Source organism: Megascapheus bottae, chromosome 1 (genome assembly GCF_031878675.1).
Source record: "Megascapheus bottae isolate mThoBot1 chromosome 1, mThoBot2.hap1, whole genome shotgun sequence".
Classification (NCBI taxonomy): domain Eukaryota; kingdom Metazoa; phylum Chordata; class Mammalia; order Rodentia; family Geomyidae; genus Megascapheus; species Megascapheus bottae.
The window spans coordinates 14,730,048-14,757,400 of NC_143509.1; the positions used below are offsets into that span (position 1 = coordinate 14,730,048).

At 48.8% G+C, this 27,353-nt stretch overlaps 1 protein-coding gene across 1 annotated transcript; it reads left to right on the forward strand.

Annotated features, from left to right (window-relative positions):
- The first annotated feature begins 9,085 nt into the window (after positions 1-9,085).
- On the forward strand, positions 9,086-10,137 carry Rap2b (RAP2B, member of RAS oncogene family). The gene has a single exon (XM_090337869.1). The coding sequence runs from the start codon at positions 9,150-9,152 to the stop codon at positions 9,699-9,701; it is 552 nt and encodes a 183-aa protein (XP_090193995.1). The 5' UTR covers positions 9,086-9,149; the 3' UTR covers positions 9,702-10,137.
- The last annotated feature ends 17,216 nt before the right edge of the window (positions 10,138-27,353 follow it).

Here is a 27,353-nt window from a genome sequence, read left to right on the forward strand (position 1 = left end):
TCAAGTATCTAAGCCACACAGAGTGGATAGAGCTCAGCCCGGGATCTGAGGCTTCAGTGATAAAACCACAGATGACCCATCTAAATCACCAGGTACTATGGCTGGTGTTCCACATGTTTCCATCAATCTAAACAAACCCCACGTTTCTCCGGGTTCAGAACCCAAGGTTCTCAACACAGCTCCATACCCAAGAACCAGCCCTGGTGGGATTTCACCAGTACTGAACTTATCTCATGATAAATTAGTTAATAAATCATGAAAAAAAGATTTATGGCATGCTAAAAGGTAGAGGTCTCTGCTCTGATGTTGAATGCATTCTCCAGCAGGTGTCGGTGCAGGGGGTAGGGGTTGGGCCCAGGTGTGGAGGTAGAGTTTGGGCCCAGGTATGGAAGTGGGGACTGGGCACAGGTGTGGAGGTGTGGGTTGGACCCAGGTATAGAGGTGGGGGCTGGGCCCAGGTGTGGAGGTAGAGTTTGGGCCCAGGTGTGGAGGTAGGGGCTGGTGCCAGGTGTGGAGGTAGGGGCTGGGCCCAGGTGTGGAGGTGGGGGCTGGGCCCAGGTATGGAGTTTGAAGTTGGGCCCAGGTGTGGAGGTGGAGGTTGGGCCCAGATATGGAGGTGCGAGCTGGGCCCAGGCGTGGAGGTAGTGGCTGGGCCCACGTGTGGGGTGGGAGCTGGGGACAGGTGTTGGGTGGGCCTGAGCACATTTTTGTTGGTGTGCAACACCTGATTCTATTGAAAAGTACTGTCTCTTGAGACTGGATCTAAGTGAGATTTTTCCAGAGTCTTAATCAGGGTTAATTATGTACTGAGGCACCAGTGACCGAGTTAATTATGCAGTAGATTCCAGTAAGTAAGCTAATGAATGGCACACATAGGTACCAGTTACTACGCTAATTCTACAGCTAAGAATTCAAGCCGTCCATCCTCACCAGGGACAGGTCAGCCCACACCATCCATCTCTACCAGGGATGGGTCATCCTACCCTGTCCAGCTCCTCTGGAGACAGGTCATCCCTGCACAGTCCAGCTCCTCCAGGGATAGGTCAGCCTGCATCGTCCAGCGTGGCCATTAGGTGTGTGTCACACTCCAGATCGGCTGCATCAAGAGAGATCTAAGCATCAGAGAGCCTGGTGCAGCCTGTGTCCTTTGCCAGAGTCTTGTACGCTGGTGTATAATCTTGTCTACACTGTGTTGCCCTTAATTGGAAGAAGTGGGCCCCTGTGAAGAGGAATAAAGAGCTACAGAATATGCTTTAACATGGGGCTGCAGCAGCACAATGACTTTGTAGCCAATCAAGAAATTCATATTACACATACAAGTCCTTACCAATACCAGATAGAGGTGAATGGGCAGATAATAAGTTAAGTGACTGGGGTCCAGAATGTGGCCTAGTGGTAGAGTGCTCACCCAGCATGCACAAAGCCCTGGGTTCTATTCCTCAGTACTACATGCACAGAAAAGGCCTAAAATGGTGCTGTGGCTCAAGTGGTAGAGCTCTAGACTTGAGAAAGCCCAAGAACAGTGCTCAGGCCCTGAGCTTAAGCCCCAGGACGAAAGAGAGAGAGAGAGAGAGAGAGAGAGAGAGAGAGAGAGAGAGAGAGAGAGAGAGAGAGAGAGAGAGAGAGAGGAAGAAGAAGAAGAGGAAGAAGAAGAAGAAGAAGAAGAAGAAGAAGAAGAAGAAGAAGAAGAAGAAGAAGAAGAAGAAGAAAAGGAAGGAAGGAAGGAAGGAAGGAAGGAAGGAAGGAAGGAAGGAAGGATAAATTAGGTGACAGATATAACATCTGAGGCTCTGGGGACAAGGTGTGTCAGAGTCTAGCACACAGACAACCTTCTGTGCGGGCCTTGCAGTCCACAGGTGGGCTGCTCCAATTCTGCCTGCTCCATTGATGCTTAGACCTAAAGAAGGGCTCTAGTCAGATGTGGTATTGCATGCATGTAATCCCCTGACTTGGGAGGTGGAGGCCAAAGGTGGGGAGTTCAAGGGCAGCCTGGGATATGTAGAGCACTCTGTGTAACAGCAGCAGGAGGAAGAGTGACCCAGGGTGGAGATCAGCCTGGGCCTAGGCTACGATCTCCTGGACTGTGAGGCTCAGAGGGGACCAAGCGCAGCTCGTATGTAGGGCCCAATCCTTCAGTGACTCTTTAGCGAAGACCTCGGGATGGAGGTACTTCATGGTCTCCAAATGCTAACAGCCCTGTGTTCGAATCCCCAGCACCAAACACAACTGAAACCCCACAAGGCAGCATCCTCCTGGGTGGGCGAGAGGTACGGAGCTGTGGGCATCCGAGAGAAGGCTGCAGGAAGAAATATGCCAGAAGGAACTGGAACCCTCAGGACCCTAAGCTGTACTTCTCTGGCTTTCTTTTGAGGATTCTGTGGTTTGAATTCAAGACCTTTCGCTTGCTGACTGTGCTTGCACAGATAGTACTCCACTACCTCGCCATGTCGCCAGTCTGGCCTGTTGATTATTATTTGTGATAGGAAGTCATGAAGATTTTCTGTCTGAAACGGCTTTCAACCATAATCCTTCCAGTTTTGGTCTCTTGAGTAGGTAACACGACAGACACGAGCCGCCAGTTTCTGGCCCCTGTTATAAATAAAGACTTACAAAGAAATCGGATATCTAATGTACAGGTCTTGGAAATGCAAGGGTTAGTGTGTGAGAGTTGCCAGTCTCTGGTCATGAGAAAGAAATGGCATGGCTGGTACAAGCCATGGTTTAGCGAGATTTCCCATCCTCTGCTGTCCTTACTGTCTCGAGCACGAATAAGACTCCTCTAGAGTCTCTGTGCTGATGAGGATGAATTGTCTGTGGGAATGGCAGAGCCCTTTGACTGAGAGGTTGAACCATATGCTGTGCCATTAAATCAGAACCACATGTTTGCCAAGCAAATGTCATCATTCATTTGGGTAGGTCTTGTACAGAGAAATTATGCATAAAGATGAATAAAACATTCTTGGTTATATATGCATTTAGAAGCCTATTCATCAGTGCCATTCATGTGAAAGGCTTTCCTGCTAACACAGACTTGTAAGCCAGCCATCTGGGCAGAATGACAGGGTGGGGGGGAGGGGCTATGTGAAAGTGAAGATGAAAATTAGTGTCCGAATATTACTGTGTATAGTGGTTTTCCTGGGCCTGTATTTCACTTGTGATTTCAAAGCTTGATGCAGAAAAAATACAGGAAGAACCAACCTGCACAGCGACTGTGCCCTGGGAGGGACAGTTACTTCTGTCTGTGCCTTGGGCAGATGACAAAACTCCAAATTTTACCCAGATGCTGGACGAGAGCATTCTTTCTTGTGGGATGAATATCCAGCAAGCATGCCTGTCAGTCTGCTATGAGAATATGTCCTTGCTTATGCAGGCAATCCGGAGTGTGAGTAAGAGCTAAAATATGTAAAACAAAAACAAAAACAAAACCCCCAAAAAACCCAAAGGCACAGTGTTTCTAAATATGTTCCCTGTGCTTATGGCATCCTGAGGGTCTTCCAGCCCATGTGGGAGGCTTGAACAATCCCAGGATGGGTGGGAGATCTCTTGTGGGTCATACAGAAGTGTTGAAAGAAACCCTGAACACTCTAGTATCAATTCCATATTTTTTTCCTAGGTGGACAGACATAGCTCAGCTCTCACAGGAGCTTTATTTACCACAATTGCTTTACATCAATACGTACATTAGGAACTTGTGGTGTCTGGTTGTTACCATCAATCACTACAATCTTTGGATACAGCACCAGCTAAATTCATTTAGGATCATACAGGTCCTAAATGTAAATGAATGGGGCAAAATACTTTCACAAAAGCTGTGTTCACTAAAAACACCACCTCAAAGAACAGCAGTTGGAAGCAGAGCAGTTAAAGCTGCCTTTGAGAGACTGTGTTGGCGTTGATGCTAGTGGAAGATATCTCCATGACTCAGGTTGAGCTGGCTTTGGAGCGGGGCCTGCAGTCGAGGGGCTGCAGAGAAAGCCCTGTGGAAAACCATTTTAGATACCTAGAGCGGGAAGAGTCTCACTCATTTTCTTGTTTCACTTTTTTTTTTTTTTTTGTAAAATACAACAAAGCTTTGCCATAAAGTTTAACTCCAGGATTTTTCTGAAACAAAGTAACGATATGGTTGCTCTCAGGTTTTAAAAAAAAATGGTGAGTGGAACCCAGAAGGCTGTGCTCAGGGCATAACTAGAGGGGACCCTGCCCTGGGGCTCCCTCTGGGTTTGATGTTCTGTGGAGCAGCTCTGACATGCTGGGGAGACACACATAATATGGCCATGTGTGGCCCCATCCTCAGTGCCACCGAGCCACATGCGTCTCCCCTGGTCAGTGTGCCACCAAGCCACACGTGTCTCCCTTGCTCAGTGCGTTACCAAGTGCCCTCAGGAGCCTAGTTCGGTCTGTGAACCCCGAATCTGCAGCTCTCCTACAGCTGCTCCCTTCCAGGGCAGCCCACAGGAAGAATGTTATTCAGGAGAGGGAATTTCATGGCCTGTGAAGTTTAATGGAAAAGTAGCTTTATCAGGCATGTAATAACAGTCAAGAAATCTCATTTCTTCCCTGCAACTTTAAAAATTGCTTATGCCTGCTATTCTATTCAAGTCAGATTCTAAGAGTATTTGGGGAGATGGTTGGTGTAAGACCATGTCAGCAAAGTGTCTTTTTTTCCCCTATTCTAATAAAGAAGTTGCAGTGTTGGACACAAGTCCTTTCTGGGCACAGAAGCCCAGGCTGTGGGGAGCCCCTGGGGATTGTGTGGAGGCAGACTGACAAAGCTGAGATCTTCCAGTGAGGCTCTGCCTCTGTGAGGCTGGCACTGTCGGAGGGAGAGGGTTTCTCTAGAGTGAAGGGGCAGGAGTGTAGGAAGTGCTAGCAGAGCCTCGAGGGAAAGCACAGTTGATTGTGGAGGCAGGTAGCCACGTTCTGCTGCCTAAAGGTCATGTCCTGGTCACCATCCAGTCTGGACCCACAAGCCGTCCACAGCTCCAGACCAGGCTTGATCTCATCTTGGAGATGATGGACTTTCTTTTTTGTTCCCCTTTTATTCCCCAAGGTTTGGTAAACACATAAAATTTCTACGCCTGGCCATCTGTAGGCTTCAAGGGGGACAACACTCACATCTGCGGAGGTGGAAGCCACCAGACCACAGATGCCCACTGCATTCTCTAAGAGCGAGCAATCTCACTGCAAAGCCAGCAAATGTAACGTGTGACCAGGCCCTCACTCAGCACTAAGCCGGCATTTGGAAAGCCTCACACAATAGCTATTTTAATCACTTATCAATTTGGCCTGTCAAAAAGTTGATAGATATCTTGAATGAGTATAAGAAGCTACTTATTTTAAAATTTAAGGTTTCTGCGTACCCATTCCTTTGAAGAATAATAAAAGTAAGGAAAGGAGACACCGTGCTGATGACTCCAGTTGATGTTGAACTTGACGTCTAGACAAACCTTGGCCTTTCTTTAATTGCCAGGCTAGAATTTTGATGGACATTTTTAGCTGAGTGAAATCTCATTCCTTGCAGAAGCTTTTGTCATGGTGAGACGGCTACTTGCAATGGGCTGGAGCCCTGAAGTGTGGTCTGAATGGACTGTGGGACAATGGGTATGAAATATTCCTAGAGGGGCTGAGAGTTTGGCCTAGTGGTAGAGTGCTTGCCTAGCATGCACGAAGACCCGGGTTCGATTCCTCGGTACCCCACATACATAGCAAAAAGCCAGAAGTGGTGAGAAAGTCCAAGGACAGTGCTGAAGCCCTGAGCTCAAGCCCAGGACTGGATTAAAAAAAAAAAAAAGAAAGAAATATTCCTAGAGTAGTTCCTGGAGATGATTTGAAAAGGACTGCTGAGAACACATCCCCAAACAGGTGATGGCTATGTCATAGCATGTTCAAATAGACATATGTACATATGACCTCTAAATGGCACTGCCTAAAATCACTGGGTTTCGTCTCCCAGGTGAGCTGGTAATCCTCCACTCACAACCCTCCAAACCCTGGATTCCACCTAGTGTCTTTCCTGTTAAAACACTGATACCTGGTCCCCACAGTTTACCCTTGCTTAGTATCTTCAAAATTCCTGGGCTTATTTAAATTGCTTCCCTCTAGTTGACACCAGCAAACCCCTTGACTGAGATGCAGACCGCCATGACGGAGCAGCACCGGTGAGCATAGGTCTTTCTCTGACAGCTTGGAACAGTCGGTTCTCACAGTCCGGGCACCCTAGCCTCAGTGATTTCTCTGCAGGCCCAGGGCCTGCTCTCTCTGCAGCCTCCTGCCCTGAAGGTCAGGCTGATTTCCTGATAGCCTCTGCTCCTGGCTGACTCTGGGAACACCTTTCCAGCAGTCCCAAGTCCCACCCCGCCCCCTTCTCCAAACCAAGCCTTTGTCGTTTGGTCCCCTTCCTGTCTTTCTCCAAGCTTTAGTATTCCTCTCCACTTGCAAATTCTGCCATGACTCCAGTGTCTTCCTGACTCACCAAGCCTTCAACAATTTTATACATCTTTTTGAAATGGGGAAAGGCTGCATCTAATGCAATTACTACATCTAGTTCAGAAAGGAACAAAATGCCATCCATGTATTTACCAATCAATATTTATTCAGGATTTCCTGTGTACTAAATGTTGAAACAAAAGAAACCCTAAAGATGTGCTGGACCTGGACTTTGTCTTGAAGCAGTTCACATGGTGTTTAGTGTGTGAAGAATTACATAATGATGCTGCTGGAAGTGAGGGCAGGGAATTCCTAACTCGTAACTGACTTACTTGGCGAACTTGGAACGCAAATTGGCTTTGAAGAACCCCTGGCAGACAGCATTTAGTCTGTCATCTTTCTGGTACTGAGGGGTGGCCGGCAAGGGCCAACGCCACCATCACTGGGCCATGTTTACGTGTAGGGGATACCATTAAAACTACAGGTATGATGGACTCAACCTCTCTGTCCTCCACCTGACTGCGAGGCAGAGCAAGAACAGGGATCCTGGAGTAGATGTTCTCTTGGCCATGTGGTGGTCAGGCTGTGCGGTCAGCCTGTCCCGGAGGCTACAGCTTGACCAGCACCTTCCCCTTCCCAACCTGCTAATTCCCATCCAGGGAGTGCCCGGCTTGGGTGCAAAGGGCAGGGAACCCGGGTTTCATAGAGTTCTCTCTGCTCTGCTCTCCTGTGAGGAGTGGTGGCAGGAATTTCTCCCCAAGGTTCCTCTCACAAGCCTGGTTTATGACCGCTGTTTTACAGACAGTGAAACCCAGGTGAAAGCTGAAGGAATTCCCCCAGGTGCTGTCCAGTGTGAGAACCAAGGTGAAGTGGTGAGGTTAAAAGCACAGAGCACTTGCATCCAAGTCAGACAGGAACCATGCTCTGTGCATGTGTGTGCCCGCACCTACCCTCTAATTTAGAGGGTCTTCATGCCCTCTAAATTCAATCTGTGTAAAATCCGAGTGCTTCCTCCTAGAGAAGGGAGTTAGAAGTTAGGCTCTGCAGACAGATGCCTAAGACATGGCGTTTCTCCAGCTCTGGACCCCAGGCTCCTGGCTGAACAGCTCAGGGCCAGGATTTCCCATCCCCCACACAGCACAGCCATCTCGTGCCGCCATCGCATGCAGGTGCCTGGCAGCAATCAACCTGGCTGACTGCTGGCGCATCACCTGCAGCCACCGTGGAGGGATTGTCCCACGACCTTTCTAGAGCATTATATGAGCACGCCTACCCAAACACTGGGCCGAGGTGGAAAGTCCATGCCCGCCTGGCGGGGCCTGGAAGGGGGCGAGCAACCCCGGGCGGCCCCGCGATCGCGGGCACCGCAGGCCTGGTGCAGCCCTCCAGCCCTGTGCTGAGCGCGGGGCGGCCCAGCCCCAGGTAACGGGAGAAGCCACTGGTGGATCACCGCGGTGCTGGGGCTGAAACCAGGCGTCCCCTGCCGGCCCGGATCCTGCGGTCGGCTCCACCCCTGCACTGACCTGCGGGGTGGCCCGGGACGTCCCCACCCATCACCCCAGGCACCGGCTGCAGCACGGGCGATCAGACAGGTCTCCACGCGTCCCCGGCAAGGGGTGACTCAGACGAATCGGGGCGCTGCCAATGCACCTGGGGATGGCACCCGGGCCCCGCCCCGGGACTGAGGACAGCACCCCGTCTGGGCCCGGCCCCTGACCTGCCCGGCACCCCGGCCGGCCCGGCCCCTGCCCAGGAACCCGAGCCCCGCCCGGTCCGGCCCAGGCCCCTCCCAGACACCCCGGCCCCGCTCGGCCCTCCCCGCCCCCACGGCGTCGGGCGATCGACCTCCGGTGCCTGGGCGGGTGCAGCCTGCCCTCAGCCCCCGCTCCCCTCCCGGGACAGCGAGCTCCCGCGGAAACTTCTTATTCCACTCTCCGCCTCCACACGCCCGGCCCGAAGGGAGAGGCCAGCCCGGGCAGCCTCCGCCCGCTGCCCTCGGCCACCTCCCGGCGCGCGCCGGGGTCGCTCTTCAGCGGAAGGAACGACGGGGACCTCCGGGCTTCGGCAGTGGCCACCGGGAGCCCGGCCGGGACCCGGGGGCCGCGCCCCGCGTGGGTGCCCGCCTCCCCGGCGCACCCCGTCGCGTCACGGCGCTCTCTCGCCCCCCCCCTCCCCCCGGCAGCCGGTACCCGGGTTCCTCCACCGCTCCCTAGCCAGCACCAGCGGCTGGGAACTCGCGGACCGCCCGCGCCCACCCCGTCCCCGCCCCGCCCCGCCCCACGGACCGCCCTCCCGCCGGTCCCCGCCCCCGGGCCCGCCGGAAGACCCGGGGCGGCGGCGCGGACGGGCGGCGCGGGCGCAGCGCGCATGCTCGCGGAGGGCGGTCGGAAGCCCTCGCCTGGCGGAGGCTGCGGGATCGCGCGGGGGCCCGCGGCGGCGCGCGCACGGCCGCGGGGACTCATGCCACGCTCGCTCCGGCCCGGCGCGCACTCAGCAGCCGCCCGCGCAGCCCGCCGCCCCCGCCGCCCCGGGCCCCCGGCCGCGGCGGCCCGGAGCCCCCGCCGGCGCCGCGCCCGGGCCGCCGCCGCCGCCGGCTTTGTCCTCCCGCCCCGCCGCCGCGCGCCGGCGCCGCGCCGCGCCGCGGGGCCCGAGCCCGGGATCCCCGCCCGCGGGCCGCTCGCGCCCCCGGGCCGCCCGGCCGAGGTCCCGGGCCGGTGGGCGCCATGCGCGAGTACAAGGTGGTGGTGCTGGGCTCGGGCGGCGTGGGCAAGTCCGCCCTGACCGTGCAGTTTGTGACCGGCTCCTTCATCGAGAAGTACGACCCCACCATCGAGGACTTCTACCGCAAGGAGATCGAGGTGGACTCGTCGCCGTCCGTGCTGGAGATCCTGGACACGGCGGGCACCGAGCAGTTCGCGTCCATGCGCGACCTGTACATCAAGAACGGTCAGGGCTTCATCCTGGTCTACAGCCTGGTCAACCAGCAGAGCTTCCAGGACATCCGGCCCATGCGCGACCAGATCACGCGCGTGAAGCGCTGCGAGCGCGCGCCCATGGTGCTGGTGGGCAACAAGGCGGACCTGGAGGGCGAGCGCGAGGTGGCGTTTGGCGAGGGCAAGGCCCTGGCGGAGGAGTGGAGCTGCCCCTTCATGGAGACCTCGGCCAAGAACAAGGCCTCGGTGGACGAGCTCTTCGCCGAGATTGTGCGGCAGATGAACTACGCGGCGCAGCCCGACGGCGACGAGGGCTGCTGCTCGGCCTGCGCCATCCTCTGAGCCGGGCGCACGGAGCGGCCCGCGGCTTGCGGAGCCTGGCGCCGCCGCCCCCCAGAGCCTCCGCCTGCCGCAGACCACCACGCACCGGCCCCGGACCCCGGCCGTCCGCGCCCGGCCTCACCCCGGGGTCCCGACCCTCCGAGGCCCCGGCGGAAATGGAGCCCTGGGCGCCGGTTGCCGCCTCTCCACGCTGGCGGAGGCGCGGGGCCGGGGCGCGCCTCCCGCGTGGGCCGCCCGACACGCCGCGGACGAAAGTTGCCAGCCAGGAAAACCCCGGGGCTGGGGCGGTGGAGGGGAGGAAGCGGGGCGCCGGCCGGGCTTCCCCGCCGGCTCTCCTCCTCTGGCCTCTGCACACTCCACCCCTGGAAAGCCCCGGGAAGGAGCGGAGGAGCAGCTCCTGGCCGCGTCTCCATCGAGGAAGGCGGGCGGGGTGACTGGTCGCTGGAGGCTATACAAAGTGGGGGCTGTGACTGCGCATCCGGCCGGGAGGGCTGCACGGGGAACCGGGCTGTTCACATGGATGCCAGGGCCTGCTGGTGCCAGAGCGTGTCTGCCGATGTTTGTGGAAGAGAAAAATCTATTTTGTTTACCTACTGTATCAAAGGGGAGTTGGGGAGAATGGTCGTATTTTTTTTTATCAGCTGTGAAAAATGATACAAGTCTGCACATTTTGTATGTATTATCGTGTGTGTTTTAAACTTAGCTTTCCTTTTTTTTTTCTTTTCAATGGGTGTGCTAGCTTTTACAAGCGCGACAAGAGGACATTGTCAGTGTGATTCGGGGCCCTGTGTCTGCAGAGTGCCTTCAGAGCCCCCGCTCAGATGGTGCCTGCCAGCCTGGGGACTTTGCTGCCCACCAGGCCTGCCCTCGCCGGCCTCCAGGAGCCTGGCGTCCAGTGGAAGTCCCTATCCGTTCCAGCCTTTAAATCGTGATATCCGCTGCTGGCCATTGTTTGTTTGCCTTATTCGGTTCCAGTTTCAGGTATTTAGCTCCCTTTTCGTATGATTTTCCAGATGCTTTGGTGGAGAGAACAGTGACGCCACTGCCACCGGGCACCAGGAGAACTCTGACACACGCCCGTCTTTCCACTCCCCCTTCTGATGTTCAAGACTTTTAATACAAAAATGCCAGTTTTTAAAGAAACAAACCCCAGGCTGTCTGTGTTTCTGTGTGTCGTACTCTGGTTTTCGGTATTCGTGGTGGTCTGGCATCCTGGCTGTGGTTTTACAGGATCCAGTGCCTGGGCCTCTAAGAGTGGTTTGCCAGAATGTGAAAGAGGAGGCAGCAGTACCTGGTGAGGTGGCTTCCTCCTCCCTAAAGATGAGCAAATCCATCGGGCCTGCGAGGCGAGGCGGTGTGGCTGCACCTGACTGGAGGTGGAAGAGGCCCCTTCGTGGGTGAGCTGGGACCTTACCTCCATGCAGATGGGAGGGGGGCCTCTAGCTGACACCCCGGTCTGGGAGGGAAGGGGGCGGGCGATCTCACCCCAGGCACATCTGGCAAGGTAGGGCTGCACTCACTGTCTGTCCTCCTGCTCCTGTTTGCTTGTGTCACATCTGTACATGCAAGGTGAAAAGTGTGCTTGGGGCTGGTGGTTTCTGACTGTGAGGCTGTACCCATTGTGCAGTTTGTAGTGTGCTTGTATGTGTGCAGGCTGTATCTCCACCCTGTCAAGGATTTTGCTTGGAAACAGCTCTTAGGTTAAAAAGAAAACCTAGCTAAGACTACTCTCTTGCTCCCCTTACACTGGGCAGTAGCTGACAGTGTATGTTCTCCCTTCTAACAGTAGGAGACTATGTGAGCCCTTCTTGTCTCCCTTCTTAAGGAGGTAGTTGGAGGTGCAGAACTCTTCTGGAGAAGACACTGCAAATGTCTGACTGTCTAGGTCTGTGGGAGTTCTTGGTGTAAACCCAAGGGTGGGGAGTGAGGTGAACATCTGGAGTCTTGTCAGGAAGGGTCTGAGTCCTGTGATGAACCCAAGGGCCCATGCAGGCTCCGTTTCCAGATTCTTGAGAGGTGGATCAGCACACCCTGCCTTACCTTTCCCCAGGGTGGCACCTCATCCTTGGGGTGCAGAAGGGTTGCTTTCTGCCGCAGTGGCTCTGGGGTCCCTGGGACCTCCTGTAAGGGAACTGTGAATTACATCTGGGGGGCAGTAATATTCCAAATGCAGAAGCAGACTGATCACAGAAGCCTTTGCAAACTTCATGTTTGCACTTTACTGAAGTGCTGGGAATCAACAGATGTGTCAAGCACTATCAGAAGGATTTTTTAAAGTGTGTTTGGCGAGTCTCTTATTGCTTGAAAATGCTACAAGTACATTATGCTCTGTCAGGACATACTGCAACATGGAAAACAGAATGAAGTAGAATTAGGGGTGCACCCACCAGCTCGCCATGCAACTTCATGTGACTCTGGGATGACAGGAAGATTGCAATGTGCGTTCACTGAGCACTGTATAATAAATACTTCTGGTTTCTCAACTTCAGTAATTTTATGTATACCTGGACCAAGGAAATAGTACTGCCCCTCCACTCTCTCTCCCTTTTGTATTTACCCCTTTATTTTCTAAAGGAGATTGGAATTTGTGGAAATTTTTATTGTTTAAGAAAATCTTTTCACAAATATGTCACTTTTCCCGGTAAGGGTCTTCTAGGGCCTTCTTAGTATTATGCTGCAAAGAGATAGAACATTTGTCTCAAGGGGAAAAAAAAAAACCTTGGGCAAGCTGGGGAGCCTTGAAGGACAGGAGGGAGGGAGGGAAGGAGGGAGGGAGGGAAGAGATGTGGTTAAGGCATCACCTGTCAAAACAAATTGGGTGGGAAGGCTGACTCTTAAACTTGACCCCTGTGATCTTTTCACAGGGGCCCCTGACAGCCTTCCTGGTTGCATGTCAAGTCAGAGGGTTGTTTTGCTCTTTCCTAGCAGTGGTGGGAAAGCTGAAGGTGTAGGGCGCATCCATCTCTCACTGAGGGCCTCAGCTCTGTGCTGTTGACATGGGCCTCTCCAGGGGTCACAACTAGAGTCAGAAGCATTGCAGAACCTGGCTCTTAACATGGGTGAGACCCAGCTCTTCTGGTGGGGTTCTGAAGTGCCTCCTCCCCGCCACCCCTGGCCTGCCCAGTGTTTCCACAGGGTTTGAGGAAGGAGAGGAAGTGCTCACCGAGGTAGCTAGTGAGCTGGTGGGGGACGTGCAGTCTGTCTGTGGGGTGCTGCCCAAACCCAAACGTGTGGACTTGCTCTCCACAGCAGCCACCATACATCCACCCACGTGTGAGGAGGACCAAGATTTAATTTGGTGGAAGGTAGCAACTATTTCTCACAGCATTTGCTGTGAGAGCCGCTTTCTGATGTAAATTTTGTATAGGGCAAGTGGTCTTCCAGACTGTTATCCTGGTTGGGTGTATGCAGAGAACCAGGTACAGTCCAGAGGTTCTCAAAACAACCGCAATACCCCGGCCCAAGCCTCCCTTGCCCCGTGGCTGAGGGGTGAGGTGGGTATCACATCACTCTGACTGGTTCACAGGGTGTCCAGACTGCCAGTGAGGGCTGTGTGCAGAGCACCTGGCCTAATAGAGGGTGAGGGAGAAGGCCAGTGCACGTGTGCACACGTACACATACACCCCTACAGCACTTCCATTGCTACCGAGCACTGGGGGTCTCTAGTAAAGGGTCTCAGGAAACACAACAAGACTGGTGAGCCGAGCTATGTGGTAGACAGGTACAGGCTGCAGGTAGAGTTCTCCATTGTTTTCACGTTGTTTGCAGCCAATTTGACTGTCTTGTAATGCTCATTTAGAAGTTGCCATTCATGAGCAAGTGGTTAGAAATATGACCTCACTGGTTCCCAGTCAACATCTTCTTCCCATTCTTAGACGAAGGGGAGTGTGCCAAAATGTTTGCCTTTACTTTGCAGTGAAGAGGCAAGGATTTCGGTTCTTCCTGCTGCTTAGAAAGGCTTCTGAGCATTAGAGGACCTGAATGCTCAGGTCCTGGGAAGTACTGGGAGTCCAGGCTCTCAGAGGTTGAGCTGGTGAATGGTCACATTGCGTCCTATCCGGGGAAAGGCCACACAGCAAGCCCTCTCTCCCTCTGCCCCCTCCCTCCCACCTTGATAACTTCACAGAACTCTTAAGAGACATACCCAGTTTCAAAGGCAGGATTTTTGTTGGTGGTTTTTTCTTTTTGGTGGGGGGACTTCTAACTCAATACTGATTTGATTTCTGGTAAACACTGGGTTGTTTATTTCAACTTTCTTTTATGATTTGGACAGTAGGGTGTGAGCTCTCATAGGCTGAGAAAGTCATTAGCTGTTAGATGTTCAAATAATATGTTTTTTTGTGTTTTTGGGGGTTTTTTTTGGGGGGGGAGGAACCTTGCTCAGTTCTCCTTTTTCATCTTGAGTATTTTCTGGGCTTGGATAATTTGCTTGCTTTTGAGGTAATGATGACAATAATAAACATTTTTGATAAAAAATGTGTTTGGTTGTACCCTCTTTTCCTGACTTGCTTTCAGAGTCCAACAGTTCACCACTGACTGTGGTAGAAAAATGGTCCTCCTGAATGAAAGGAAGGTGGCGTGCCATTCAGTCCACGGAGTTGTTCTGACAGAGGCACAACAGTGCCTGCTGAATGGTATTTTTTGTCTCCTCTCTTCATAATCGATTTATTACCGTGGTGTTATTACCAAATAACACCCAAATGGAAGATTTTTTTGAAGTTGGTTCATTTGGTAAAATGATTGTGTGTGTGTGTGTGTGTGTGTGTGTGTGTGTGTGTGTGTGTGTGTGAGTGTATGTATACAGGAGACTGAACTCTGAAATAGCATGTTGTTCTAAGTTTTACCTTAAAAAATTGGTGGCCGGCTGTTTGAGCTTTGTGACAGCATTTGAGCTTATGTTTCATCACATGACACTGGCTTTGGTTTTCTCTTTCACACTTCATTTTTTTTTTACTCTGTTATTGTTCATTTTGGATTACTATTACTTGCTTTTGATAAACGGTTTTAAAGTTGTATTTATTTTGGAATAATCTATTTTTAATAATTTCCTGTAAGGTAATGTTCTTTACTATGTCTAAAATAGCCCAGCAATCATTTGTCCTTTCAAATTGAACTTCTTCATTTTTAAGAGAATGAAAAACTAAAGGATGGAGAGTTTGAAAGCCTTAATTAGCGAAGTTGTCTCAAGGAGCAGAAATAGAAAAATTGTAGAGACAGAAAAAGCAAAATGCACTCCTGCCTTGGGGATGGTGAGCAAGATCGGTTTTGTAAATTGGACAGAGAATCAGTCTTTCTTGTTCAATTGACTAAATTTACTCTTTTATTAGTGAATTATCCCTCCAAGATCGAGGCTTAATTTGTCGGATGTTTGAAATGTATGGCTTGCTCATTTGTGGTAATTGTAAAAAAAAATTGCACAGGCAGCAAAATTTCCTTTTTAAATAGAAAAAAGACCTACTGATGTGCTGGGACTACAGGTGTTCACCCAGAGGCCTGATGACGTTCCTTGGTGAGGAAGAACACAGGGTAGCCGTAGAATAGCTCCGTAAGCATCACTGAAATTGCCTCATCCATTATTCAGCTGCCATTTGCTGGCACAAACTGTTGGTTATGGTATGAATGCTTATGGTTTTAAGTCTTCAGTGACCAACAGCCTTGAAAATAGCAAAGCTTCCACAATCGTGGTCTATGGAGAAGGGCATGTCTTATGTCATAATTGAGGTTGTAGTTGTGTCTGCCCGGGCGCTGTAGATAAATATGCTGAATGTTGGGTCTCCCTTAGGCAGGCATGCACATACTATAAATAAAAACAGGTCCCATGAATTTTATAGGACAAACATTCTGCTGTGCTGTAGGCCTATAATTTTGTTCATCATTTTCAGCTTCCTCCTTTGACATGAGCTAAAACAATACTCAAACAGGCAGTCATTCTACCTTTATGTGTTCATGTCACAGAGGGGCCATGGAGAAGGAAAGTCTGAGGGGATTGTTTTTACTGAGACTTTTTCTCTTTAATGAGGAAACACAGGGAAAGGACTATTTCGGTTCTATTGCACAGAGGGAAATGGGTTTGATGGGGAGGCAAAATCTCCCAAAACCTCACAGAAAAAAAGAAGATCCTGGACAGGGAGGTGCTTTTCAAAGAGAACTCATTGTAAGTTTCCCAATCTAGTAGCTGTGCGGTGCAGCTGTGACAGTGTTTCTTCTCTTCTGTAATTACAAGAAGAAGGCCCCCAGTTCAAAGGAAAAGATACTGGAAACAAGCTGGAAAGGTAAAAAACTGACGGCTGCAAAACCATATGAATGACAGGATGTGGTAGTCTTTGGTCTGCAGAATGAACTCCACCAGCCATCTGCAGACTGCCCACAGAACTGAACACATGACGTTTCAAATGTAGAGAACTTAAAAACGTTATCTATCGATTTCTATATATCATGACTGTAGTGTCAATTATGAAATGCAAACCTATTACTTGAATTTTTATAGGTTGAGTAAGTGTTCAGCTATCTTGTATCATCTCAGCATTTGTAAAAAGGGGTTCTAAATTAGAGTCATGGATTCAAAATAGTTTTGATATTACTATCCATATTAGTATTAATGTGATAGTTTAATCTCTAACATATTGAATTGTATCAAGAGAAAGAATCTGTAGAGATCTGCCATAATTTCATACAATAAGATCTGCCATAATTTAGTTTATGCTAATATATAATTCATTTATATACGTATAGTATCTGTATTAATATACCACAGTTTAACTATGTACATGTTAAGTAGATAATAGAATTTCAAGGTTATTTCTGATTTCATTTTCATTTTTATTTGTTTATTACTTCTACAAAGTCTTGAGGGTTAAAGTTCTTTTTTTTTTTGGTTGGCCAAAAAAACTCAGCCTGGGCCCTGTCTCTGAGCTCTTCAGCGCAAGGCTACCACCCTACCCTTTGAGCCACAGCACCTCTTCCAGTTTTCTGGTGGTTAGTTGGACATTAGAGTCTCATGGACTTTAGTGCCTTAGCTGGCTTTGAAACGCAACCCTCAGATCTTAGCCTCCTGAATGCCACCATGAGCATGAGCCACCATGGCTGGCCAAGTTTACTCATCTTATCCACACGTATTCATCCAATGTCTTATTTTCTCTTGTTTGCTTGCATACTTGCATTTGTGAGTGTGTGTGTGTGTGTGTGTGTGTGTGTGTGTGTGTGCTCGTGTGCTTGTGTGCATGTGTACATGCTTGCATGCTGGAATGGGATTTGAACTCAGGGCCTCTTGCTTAGCTCATCATTTAAGTCTGGCACTACTTGAACACACCTCCACTTCTGACATTTCGCTGGTTGCTTGGAGATCGGAGTTTCTAGGGTGGTTTGTTCAGGCTGTGTTCCAACCTTGGTCCTCGGCTCTCAGCCTCCTGAGCGGCTGGGATTGCAGGGGGCGAGTCACGCCTTCAGGAGCCTCTGTCTCCTTTTCTCAGGAAATCCCCGATTGTCCGCTCCACACTGAGTGGCGAAGACCCCAGAGCCGTTCAGTTGCCGACTGTAGTTCATGTGCAACTGCGTGAAGAAGAAGCGCTTTCTTCCTGCGCGCCTCGCCGGGCAGAAGCCATCCAGCAAGAGCCGGCCCAGCGAGCGGGCAGTGGCCTGGGCAGAGCCGACGGGCAAGAACCAGCCCCAGCAAGTGGACAGGGCCGGCAGAGCAGGAGCCAGAGCCGGGTGGGTCGCTCTGCCTCCCTGCTCAGATCCTTACGCGAAGTTAGTAGAAGCGCTCCAAGCGGCCTGGAAATGTCTCCAGAGGCCTTTTTCCTCACTTTTACTGGGATAGGAGGTAAGAAAGAACGAGGATACTGGGCGAATGTCGTTCTAGGATGGCAAGGCCACAGCGCTGGGGGCCCGCCATCGCCGTGTCCAGCCAACTTGGAGTAGGGGCGCAGGGTGCAGGACGCAGGACACAGGATGCAGGGCCCCTGCGGGCCACGGTGGGGCGCGGGAAAAGGAGGTACAGCGTAGATCCATGGCCTTGAGCGGCACTTGCATCCTTGCTGCTAAGGTCTGAGAGCCTGAGGGCCCGGAGGCTGGCAACCCCCAGGCAGAGACAGTTGCACAGCCCGCACCCCTGCCAGCTGCCTCCATTGTTAGGCTCTCAGGATCAGCGGTTCCCCATGGTCCCTGGAAGTGGGCTGGTCCACTGGTTGTGCAATAGATGAGGCTTCAGGATGAGCACTGCAGACTGGCTGACTGCACACTCATTCCACCACCCTCTCCTTACCCAAGTTGTGACCACAAGGGAGTGAGCAGGAAAACTTCCAGTTATGAATCAGAGGAGCCAGGAGCCAGGAAAAATATATAGAGGTCTATGAGATAGATAGATAGATAGATAGATAGATAGATAGATAGATAGATAGATAGATAGATAGCTCTAAACAAATAATTTCATGGGGTAGAATATTCCACAAGGCATTTATTTGAAGTGACATTTTGAAGCATGGGACTGATCTCCAGTGATAATTACCATTGGATATTATTTTTTAAGTGGTAATCACTTTTCAGTACTACCATAAACTCTAGTTTGCATTATGTAACAAGATTCCTTTCTTGTTGTTGTTTAAACTTGCTCAGAAGAGTGATGCTTTATGAAGAGATAAACAGCCCTGTGAGTGCTTTGGCCAAACGCCTGTTGATTGATTTCCTATAGAGTATGACTTTGGCAAGATCTATATTTCATAATTACAAGCAATAAGATTAGTTTGTTCTAAGTTAGGGCACAGCGGGACTGGATTGACATTTTAATGTTAACAGTTTTAGATCATTTGAATATAGTATGTAATAGAGCATAAATAAATAAATAAAGCTTTGCAGAAAATATTTCTGTTTAGTCATTGAACATATATATGTATATATGATGAAAATGATCCATTTAGGAAAATACTATTTTTATATATTAAGAAACATTTCTGACTACCTAAATTATCTTCTTTTAATTCTCAAGACTGACTTACTTTGGCTGTTGAAAATATTCTCTTGTGTATTTATTTTCCTTTTCTTCTGTCAGAGAGGATGGATAGTGTGTTATCTGCAGTGAATTACCAGTAGAGTCTAAAGAGTTAGATAATAGCCTTTAAAATAAATGACAGGGCTCTCAGTTTTAGAATGGGAATGCAATGTTTGTGTAGGCCCTCGCTTCATTAATGAACATGGTATTTTTATCCAAAATAACCAAATGGATGGAGCTGAGAGTGTGTGACTGTGGTCATGGTTGACCCCTTACATTTACCAAACAGATACTTTCTTGACCACTCTTTATGTACATCTCAGAACAATGATGAATTCTGTATAGAATTTGCTACCTTACATCTTTGAATCCTTCTACATATTTTTCTATTGGTGTTATTTGCAAAATACAGTTTACCTGAAAAGAATTAAAGCTTTTGTCTAATAACACATACTAAATTATGGTTCCTATAGCAACTGTGTTTTAGTCTCTTACGTAACTTTTCACTTCAAACCATGGTGAAAGTCTGCAATAGAGCTCTTAAAATAAGCCTGTCTCGATGTAGTTTAGTTGTGTGGCTTTGAGCAACTAGAGGGGACGGCGCAGAGAGTAGCGGTCTGTGTACAGGCCCGCAGGCTATTGGGAGAGGGAGTCTCCACATTGAAGTCATTATTTACTTCAGAGTCCGGCTGTGTTCTACTAGTCTTCAGCTAGGATAAACGACATTAAAATGGAGGTCTATGTTTGAGTATGAAATTGGTCTCTGACATAAGAGCCACTGCAGGATGGGGGGATTACTCTGGAGCCCCAATGTGTATGCCCCAACGCCAGCCTGTCTGTGGCTCCTGTGAGGAAGCTTTGAGGCCTCTTGGTGACTCATGCCTCCAGAGGAAGGAACTCGACATGTTTCACCCACCAGGCTCTTGTTTAATTTCTCATCCCAAGCATCCACCATGTTCCCCACGCTCATGGGAATTCCCAGTGTGTGTGTGTGTGTGTGTGTGTGTGTATGTGTATGTGTATGTACGTATATAGTCTGGCCTGTGTGGAGCCATGTATGACATGGGCAATTCCAAATTCACATCACTTCCCCCAAACTGAGAGGTTCTGAGGATGAAATAAAGATTCTTCTCCATGACAAAACCCTTCCATGTAGCCTCTAGGCCTGCTGGATAATTAATTGTGGCACTAATAGAAAGCTTACCGTGTTCTTTCCAAATAAGAATTAAACTATGGGAGAGACAGTTCATGGAGATAATGTGCTGATAATTCTCTTCTATTTCAGAAGCACATGTGCTGGCTCCTTAAATACACTATTAAAATCTCTAATCCTCTAAATTAGAGAAAATAGATAATCTCTTTATGAATGGCTATAAAGCTAGATTCCTCCTAAATGTAATTAATCTACTTTGCCTTCCTGAAGAGATGTATGAGACATGCAGATGTTTCAACACCAATGGTAGAGTTGCCTTTTCGATGATGATGTGAAAATAGTGTAGTCTGGGTTGTATTAGGACAGTGCCTTTGATAATTTAAGAACATATGTTCAAGGGGTCTCATGAAGTCTTATTTTTTTGTCATTCATGGGGCTTGAGCTCTGGGTCTAGGCGTTATCCCTGAGCTTTTCAGCTCAAGGCGCCCTATCCCTTGAGCCACAGCCCCACTTCTGGTTTTCTAGATAAGACTTTAGTGCCCAGGCTGGCTTTGAACTGCAGTCCTCAGATCTCAGTCTCCCGAGAAGCTAGGATGACAGGCATGAGCCACCGTGCCGGGCTTCATGAAGTCTTAGATGAACAGGCTGAGTTCTGCAGGTCAGCACTGAAGAAATGAGTGAAAGGGGTGGGGCCAGGCTCAGTGGTGACCATGAGTACTGGACGGCTGGTGTGCCGAGTTCTGAGTGATGAATGGCCTGTCAGGGGGTGAGATCATGCTTGAGACTTGTATCTCACATATGTGTGCTCATTTCTAACCATGAATCACGATTACCACTCCAAAAGAGAAATGTTACTCTCACCCAGCCACAATTCTCTTTCATTTTGCCACATGGAGTCTAAAATTATTCTGACTCGAATGCAGCTCTGTGTAGGCGCAGGGACCTGAGCCGTCACCCCGGTTACAGAGCAGCTGTTCCTCCTGGGAGGTGGTGAGTCCCCACTTCCCACAGAGCCTGACTGGAACTATTCCTGCTCTTCCAACTCCAAGCACCATCCCCACGAGGGGAAGGTGGAACTCAGTGTTCCCGTGGAAGAGAAGAGCTTGCTGCTGTCATCCTGAGAGCAGATGGGGTGTCTGCCCCAGTACAGCAGTCTCTGAATTGCTTGGGGGCCAGAACTGAAGGTGCAGTGGAGGATGAGAGGAGTCCACTCTACCTGCAGTGGCTACGCCATGCCCACACATGCCCACACCACCCAGGGAAGACCTTTTGAAACATGGAGCCACAGCCCTCCTGGATCCCGCTCATGTAGAAAGCTGCCTCCTGGGGCAGCCTGGCTGCTTCCTGACGTGGGCATCCTGGGCTCCAAGATGAGAGAGGAAAGCAAGAGTGAAGGGCAAAGCAGCTCCTATTAGATTCCTTTCCCTGCAAATCACATTCCCAGGGGTGGAGGCTTAGGAGAAAGGATGGCCAGATAGCCTGGCCTGGAAGCACACAGAGTAACTTTGACACGGAGTCAGCTTAATCGCATCCTTAAAACCTAAGAACACTGTGTCAGGCAGTCGCCATGCTGCACAGGTCTCTTGTGTGGGTGTGTATGCGTGCCCGTGTGTGTGTGTGTGTGTGTGTGTGTGTGGTGTGTGTGTGTGTGTGTATGTGCATGTGAGCCACCTCGATACACAACGCATGTTCTGGCCCAGTGGGTGCTCCTTCTGCTTTCCTTCTATTTTCCTTCATTTCGCTTCCTCCCTCCTTCTTTTCTTCTCTCGTCCTCTCTTTTTTGAGACCCTCGTCAGGCTGACCTGTGCTGTCTTGCCTCTGCCTCCTCAGTGCTGGAGTTGCACCACGCTACACCACCATGCTCATACCGAGATGTGCCCACACCCCATGCTGAACACCCAGGTGGCATGCAGTACTGACAGGAACGACGCAGTGATAGCCCTCAGTTCCTTGGCTGTCTATTATGCCTAGGTATAGACAACTTCTTAAGATTAAACCATAGCTCTGGGAGTCTCATTTTTAAGAGGTAATTGCAGGAGGCAAAAGCTGGAAATGAATTGTTAAAATGCAGAAAGAAGTTTTTTTTCCATGAAAAAAGACAATAGAGTTGCACTGTTAGCATTTTTTTTAAAAAATCATGGGGATAGGGGTGAGCTTAGTGGTAGAGTGCTTGCCTAGCATGCACCAAGCCCTAGGTTCAATTCCTCAGCACCACATACACAGAAAAAAACCAGAAGTGGTACTGTGGCTCAAATGGTAAAGCTCTAGCCTTGAGAATGAACAAGGACAGTGCTCAGGCCCTGAGTTCAAGCCCCAGGACTGGAAAAAAAATTATGACACTTACAGATGTGTCTAAACGTAGAAAAAAATCATATTAAGTGAAGTAAGCTAGACTCAAAGGAACATAGGCTCAATGGTTTTTCTCATTTGTCATAATCCGTAGAAACCTTGGGCAGAGATTTACAATAGAAACAAAACCTAGATACATAAGGCCATATAGTATGATGCTAAATGTAAGGACCTCCAGGATATAGAAACAAAAGCCATATAATGAGTGATTGTTGTCCTTAATGTATTATGTTACTTCTCATCTCTTTTGCTGTCCCTCGGTTATCTTATATTGTTACAGTATTTCACCTCATTATCTGATATATTGGATATATGTGTATTTGGTTATTTGAAATTGGATAGATAAGTGGGGAAACAAGATGAGGGGCAGAGGTGGAGGGAGGGAGGGAAATGGGGACCAAGACATGAGAAAGGGTATCAATGTATGTGAAGTAATGCACCCTCTATCTGGTGAATATAATATAACCCTTCTATTAATTACAATAAAATATGTGGGGAAAAAAGGGGGGTTTTCAATTATATATTTTATTACATCTTCAGAGATAAAAGCTGTATCTGCAAGTGATTAAAAGATGTTTTATTTTCAAAAACACCCAAATGTGTCTAAATCCTAATGATTCATTTTGATTATCCCAAGTTCTTTAGTTCTTATTTCTAAATGAACTTTGGGTCTTAGAAATTCAGCATCACTCAAAACCAGGTCCATGTTTGTGAAGAATACCATGAGTAAGTTTGTGGGCTGCACTGAATGTCGGCACCTTGTGTTTTGAGAATCCGTTTGCCAACAGACTATGTGATGGTGTGGTGCCAGAAGGTCATTCGACAGGGGAACTGCAGCGTCCCCACCATGCCCTGGCCGCCTTGGGGGAGGCCAGGTATAGAGACCGGGCAGGGAGCTGGCATGAGAGCTGCGGGTAGATTCAAGACCATCAAGGAATGGTCTCTGCAAGTAGAGTCATGCTGGTTTCTGTTCACAGCCTACAGAAGCACCGCAATTTAGAAAATATGACCAAAGAAGTGATTGTGTTCACTTTTAATACTTTCATCGCATCTTACATCTTTAGTCAGAACATGACAATCACACACACTTCCAGTGCTCAGTGCCAAAACGTGATAAATGTGCAGAATACAGCAATCAAAACAAAAGGTTTAGAATCTCCAGGAAGGAAGGGTAAGTATGTAGAAAACTATTTTCCATGTTGGTTTAATCTTCCACGGCCTGGACAGAATAGTGTTTCTTTTACTCCCTCAAGAAAAGATTTGCCTCCAAAGAGTACCACAAAACTAAATCTGGTGGGTTTGTGTTCCACTTAAAGGGAACTTCACAAAGATTCTCATGTTCGTAGTTCAGTTTCTTGAACATTTCTAATCAAGTGGAATGCCTCCTCACAGCCTAGGTCTCCCTTAAGAAACGAGTTGTATAAATTGGGTGTTGCTTCCTGTGAGATGCAGCTCTCAGCATTCATCTGCAGAGGGTGGCCCTGTGTCTCCTTTAACCACCGACACCCCCCCCACCCCAGAACCTTCTGGAAGCCCTGGCTCTCCCTAGTGGTCACGAGCAGGGATTCCCAAGCCCAGGTGTGAGCTGCATACAGTCTACTGACTCTCCTGCAAGCAGGCGTGCAGACACCACGTGTCTTTGGAGAGGCAGTCCAGGTAGCTAGACCCAAGCTGTTTTTCTGAGTTCCTGTCTTCAAAAGTCAGGCTGCTGCCACCTTGAGCTTCTGCGATGCCACCTGCAGTGCTGGTCTAAGACAAAACAGCTGCAATTCCTGTGACAAACACTGAAGCAGGTTGGATGTTATGGTGACTGGATTTTCTGTGTGTGTGCCAATCCTGGGCCTTGAACCTGGGGCCTGGGTGCGGTCCCTGAGTGCTTTAGGATTGAGTCCCAGCCCCATTTCTGGCTTTTTGGTGGTTGAGATATGAGTCTCAGCGAGTTCCCTGACCTGGCCGGCTTTGAACTGCCATCCTCAGACCTCAGTGTTCTGAATAGGATTTGAGTTGAGAACCATTGGTGCCCAGTGATTATTGTACTTTTGATTTGCTAGGTTTCTTTTTTTTCTTTTTTATTGTATTTTATTGTCAGGGTGATATATAGATGGGTTACAGTTACATTTGTCAGGTAGTGGGTACATTACTTCTTGAACACTGATACTCCTTCCCATGTTTTTCTCCCTCTTTCCCTCCCCTACCCCCTGATTTGCTAAGTTTCTTAAAGGTAACTAAAGTACTTTAAGAGACTCATTAGATGACCTCATCATAGCTGTTTAAAAATGCCAATCACAGTCCTTGGTTCCTTAAAGGGAACAGGACAGCTGCCTGCATTCTCTGGCCTGGATGTAGCTACTGGCATTTCTTCCTGACTTCATTGCCTAGTTTTTTTTTTTCACTATAAGAATATGTGTTTAGTGTACACATTAGTGTGGAACACTAATTGATAGCTAAATCAATTCATTTAAAGTTTAATTACTGACATGAAGCTTCAACGTTTCAAAGTGATTTCTTTCTAGCATACCTTCTTTGCTACTTCTTATGAAAAAGTTTCTTCTGTTCATTTACACGGCTAGGTTAAGAACAGAAAGTAAATAAATATAGATTAGGATTGGTAAGGTAAATTCTGTTCATATTTACTTAAAACCTCTCTAACTTGATACATACTATCAGTGAACAACACGTTCGCTTTATAAAATCATTTTTCTGAACATCTAGAAAAGAGTGAATTAGCTGATTTATCAACAGATCTTGAGATGGGGTGATGGGATGGGGAGAGGAGGGAGAAGCTCTGACCGCTTAGCTGGACACGTGGCATGAAAACCCCTCGCACAGCCTTTGGAAGTCGTTAGGTTAAACTTCATGAATGCATTCTATAGCACGAGCTGGAGAAGGAACCCGTTCCTCCGTGAACACATATGTGTGGCCTGACCCCGGTGAGCAATGGCTGGGGAGTGCCTCCTGTCTCCTCTAATTGCCCGGGGGATTTGGAGAAGGTGTCTCAGGGTTTCACCTGACTCAGGCTGTGGTGTCCTGGGTTAATTACAGCACAGCATTAGTCATTTGGCTTCTGTTGGAATGAGTGACAGAACCACCTATGAAATATGAATCTTAAGAGCACAGTTCACTCAGGCATTGCAGATATTTTCATAACTGGCGTTAAAGGCAGACCATTTCAAAGCAGTGCTGGGCAAATGGTACATAGAACCAGAAATCACACTCAGACAAATGTTGAAGACTCTGATTCCAGAAAGTTTTTCCCCTTTCTTATTGAGTCCAAGCTGGCCCCAGACTCTTCAAACCTCTGCCCCAGACTCTTCAAACCTCTGCCCCGCCTCTCTACTGAGATTACAGGCACACACACCTGAATTGATGATTTTTAAAAGTGCTTTAAGCCAGCTGCTAAAACGTAAAAGGAAACGCTGTTTTTTAAATTCCTTTTAAAATATATGTTGGAGATAGACACAACTTTATCTGGGGCCGGGAGTTTGCCTAGCATGCGCAAACACCGGGGTTTGATTCCTTGGTATCACATACATAGAAAAAGCCAGAAATGGTGCTGTGGCTCAAGTGACAGAATTCTATCCTTGAGGAAAAAGCACAAGGACAGTGCTCATGCCCTGAATTCAAGCCCCAGGACTGGGAAAAAAAAAGTTATCTGGAGCAAAAGCAAAGATATTGGCCTTTGTGTGGCTGGTGAAGGGTGTGTGCGGGCCAGCTATGGCGTCTAAGCCAGCCCAAGGGAAGCCGCATGCGTGGGGTCGCCTTGGCTTTGCTCATGTCATCAATAATTCTAGTCCTCAGCTAATGTAGACAGCTGGCTACTTGACGCCTGGTTTGTGCTGGCTCTCCTTTGACCTGTGTTTCTGAAGCTTTGAGGGAGATGGGGCCCCAAACCCCCAGCCCTGCATTTATATCATAGCACATCCAGAGAACTCCAGCCAGCAGCACAATGGACCAGAGGGCACCCAGAAAACCACACACATGGTGTCATTACCAACGGTGATTTATTCATAGGCACTAGGACTATGAAATAAATTCAATTTATGAAGATGGGCTCCCTCCTGTTACATCCAGTAAGATAGAAGATTAAGTGGCTGAGTCTGGGTAACCTGACCGTTTGCTTCATTTTCATTATTTTACCAATTTGATTTCATTAAAGGAGCATTAAAGAAGGCACTTGATGGTGAGGAACTCAGCCTGGCTCCCGCTGCGTCATTGCTGGCATCCAGTGCAAGCAGCATGAAACAATGCACCACTAATTCTAAAACCCTTGCATTGTTTTCCATCCAAAGTTCTCAAGCTTCCTATCACAGCCACACGTGATTTAGACATTGTGCGCTTTTGTCTATAAAAGTGGTAGAGAGCTAGGAGTTGAAGAAAATTAGATATATTATCTATGTCTCCTATAAATTCGTGAGGAGCAAGAGATGAAGAGCAGCTGACGTTTCTTTGTGTCCTTTTCTAGTGAGAAAGCACATACTAGAAAAACATGAGGTGCCATGTATAAGCTTTATTTTAATATGTATTTTTTAAAAGATGAATAACTTGTTTGAGCCTAACCTGTAAACAGATCTATTCAATATTATAAAGTTTATAATATTCCCCTCAATTCATTTGTTTCCTGCAAGCATTCCCACTGCTTTGTTGATTGAAGAAGGGAATGTTCTCTGGTTGGAATCCAGGCCAGGCATGGTGCTCTTGGCACTTGGTGCCCTGACAGGGTCCTGTGGTTGTCAGGTCTGCTAGACAGACTCACAGACCATCCCAGGCGCAAATTGTCAGACAGGCCACAGAAGCAAGTGTGAAAGTTGGTTCAGAGCATCCTAGCATTTAAGACAATACTGAACTACTTCTGAAACTAAACAAACCTTAAGTACTGTCCTTAGCACCATCAAATATATAGCTGCCTGCATTGGATGTTCAAGTCTTAGCCTTGTAACTCACTGCTTCCTAAATTGGCATTTATTATTTTGTTTTGGCACTTGTCTGAACCTTTATTTGACAGATTATAAATTGCCTCTATTCTTTAAAAATTATTACTTCTTTCTGTGAAGTAAAAGAATAATTAGAGGAGACTGGTTTGTCTGGATGGTGGTGGTGGTGGTGGTGATTTTGAGGCCACGCTGAGTGCCCCGGCTGGCCTGGAGCTCCCAGTGTCTGGGGCTGCAGG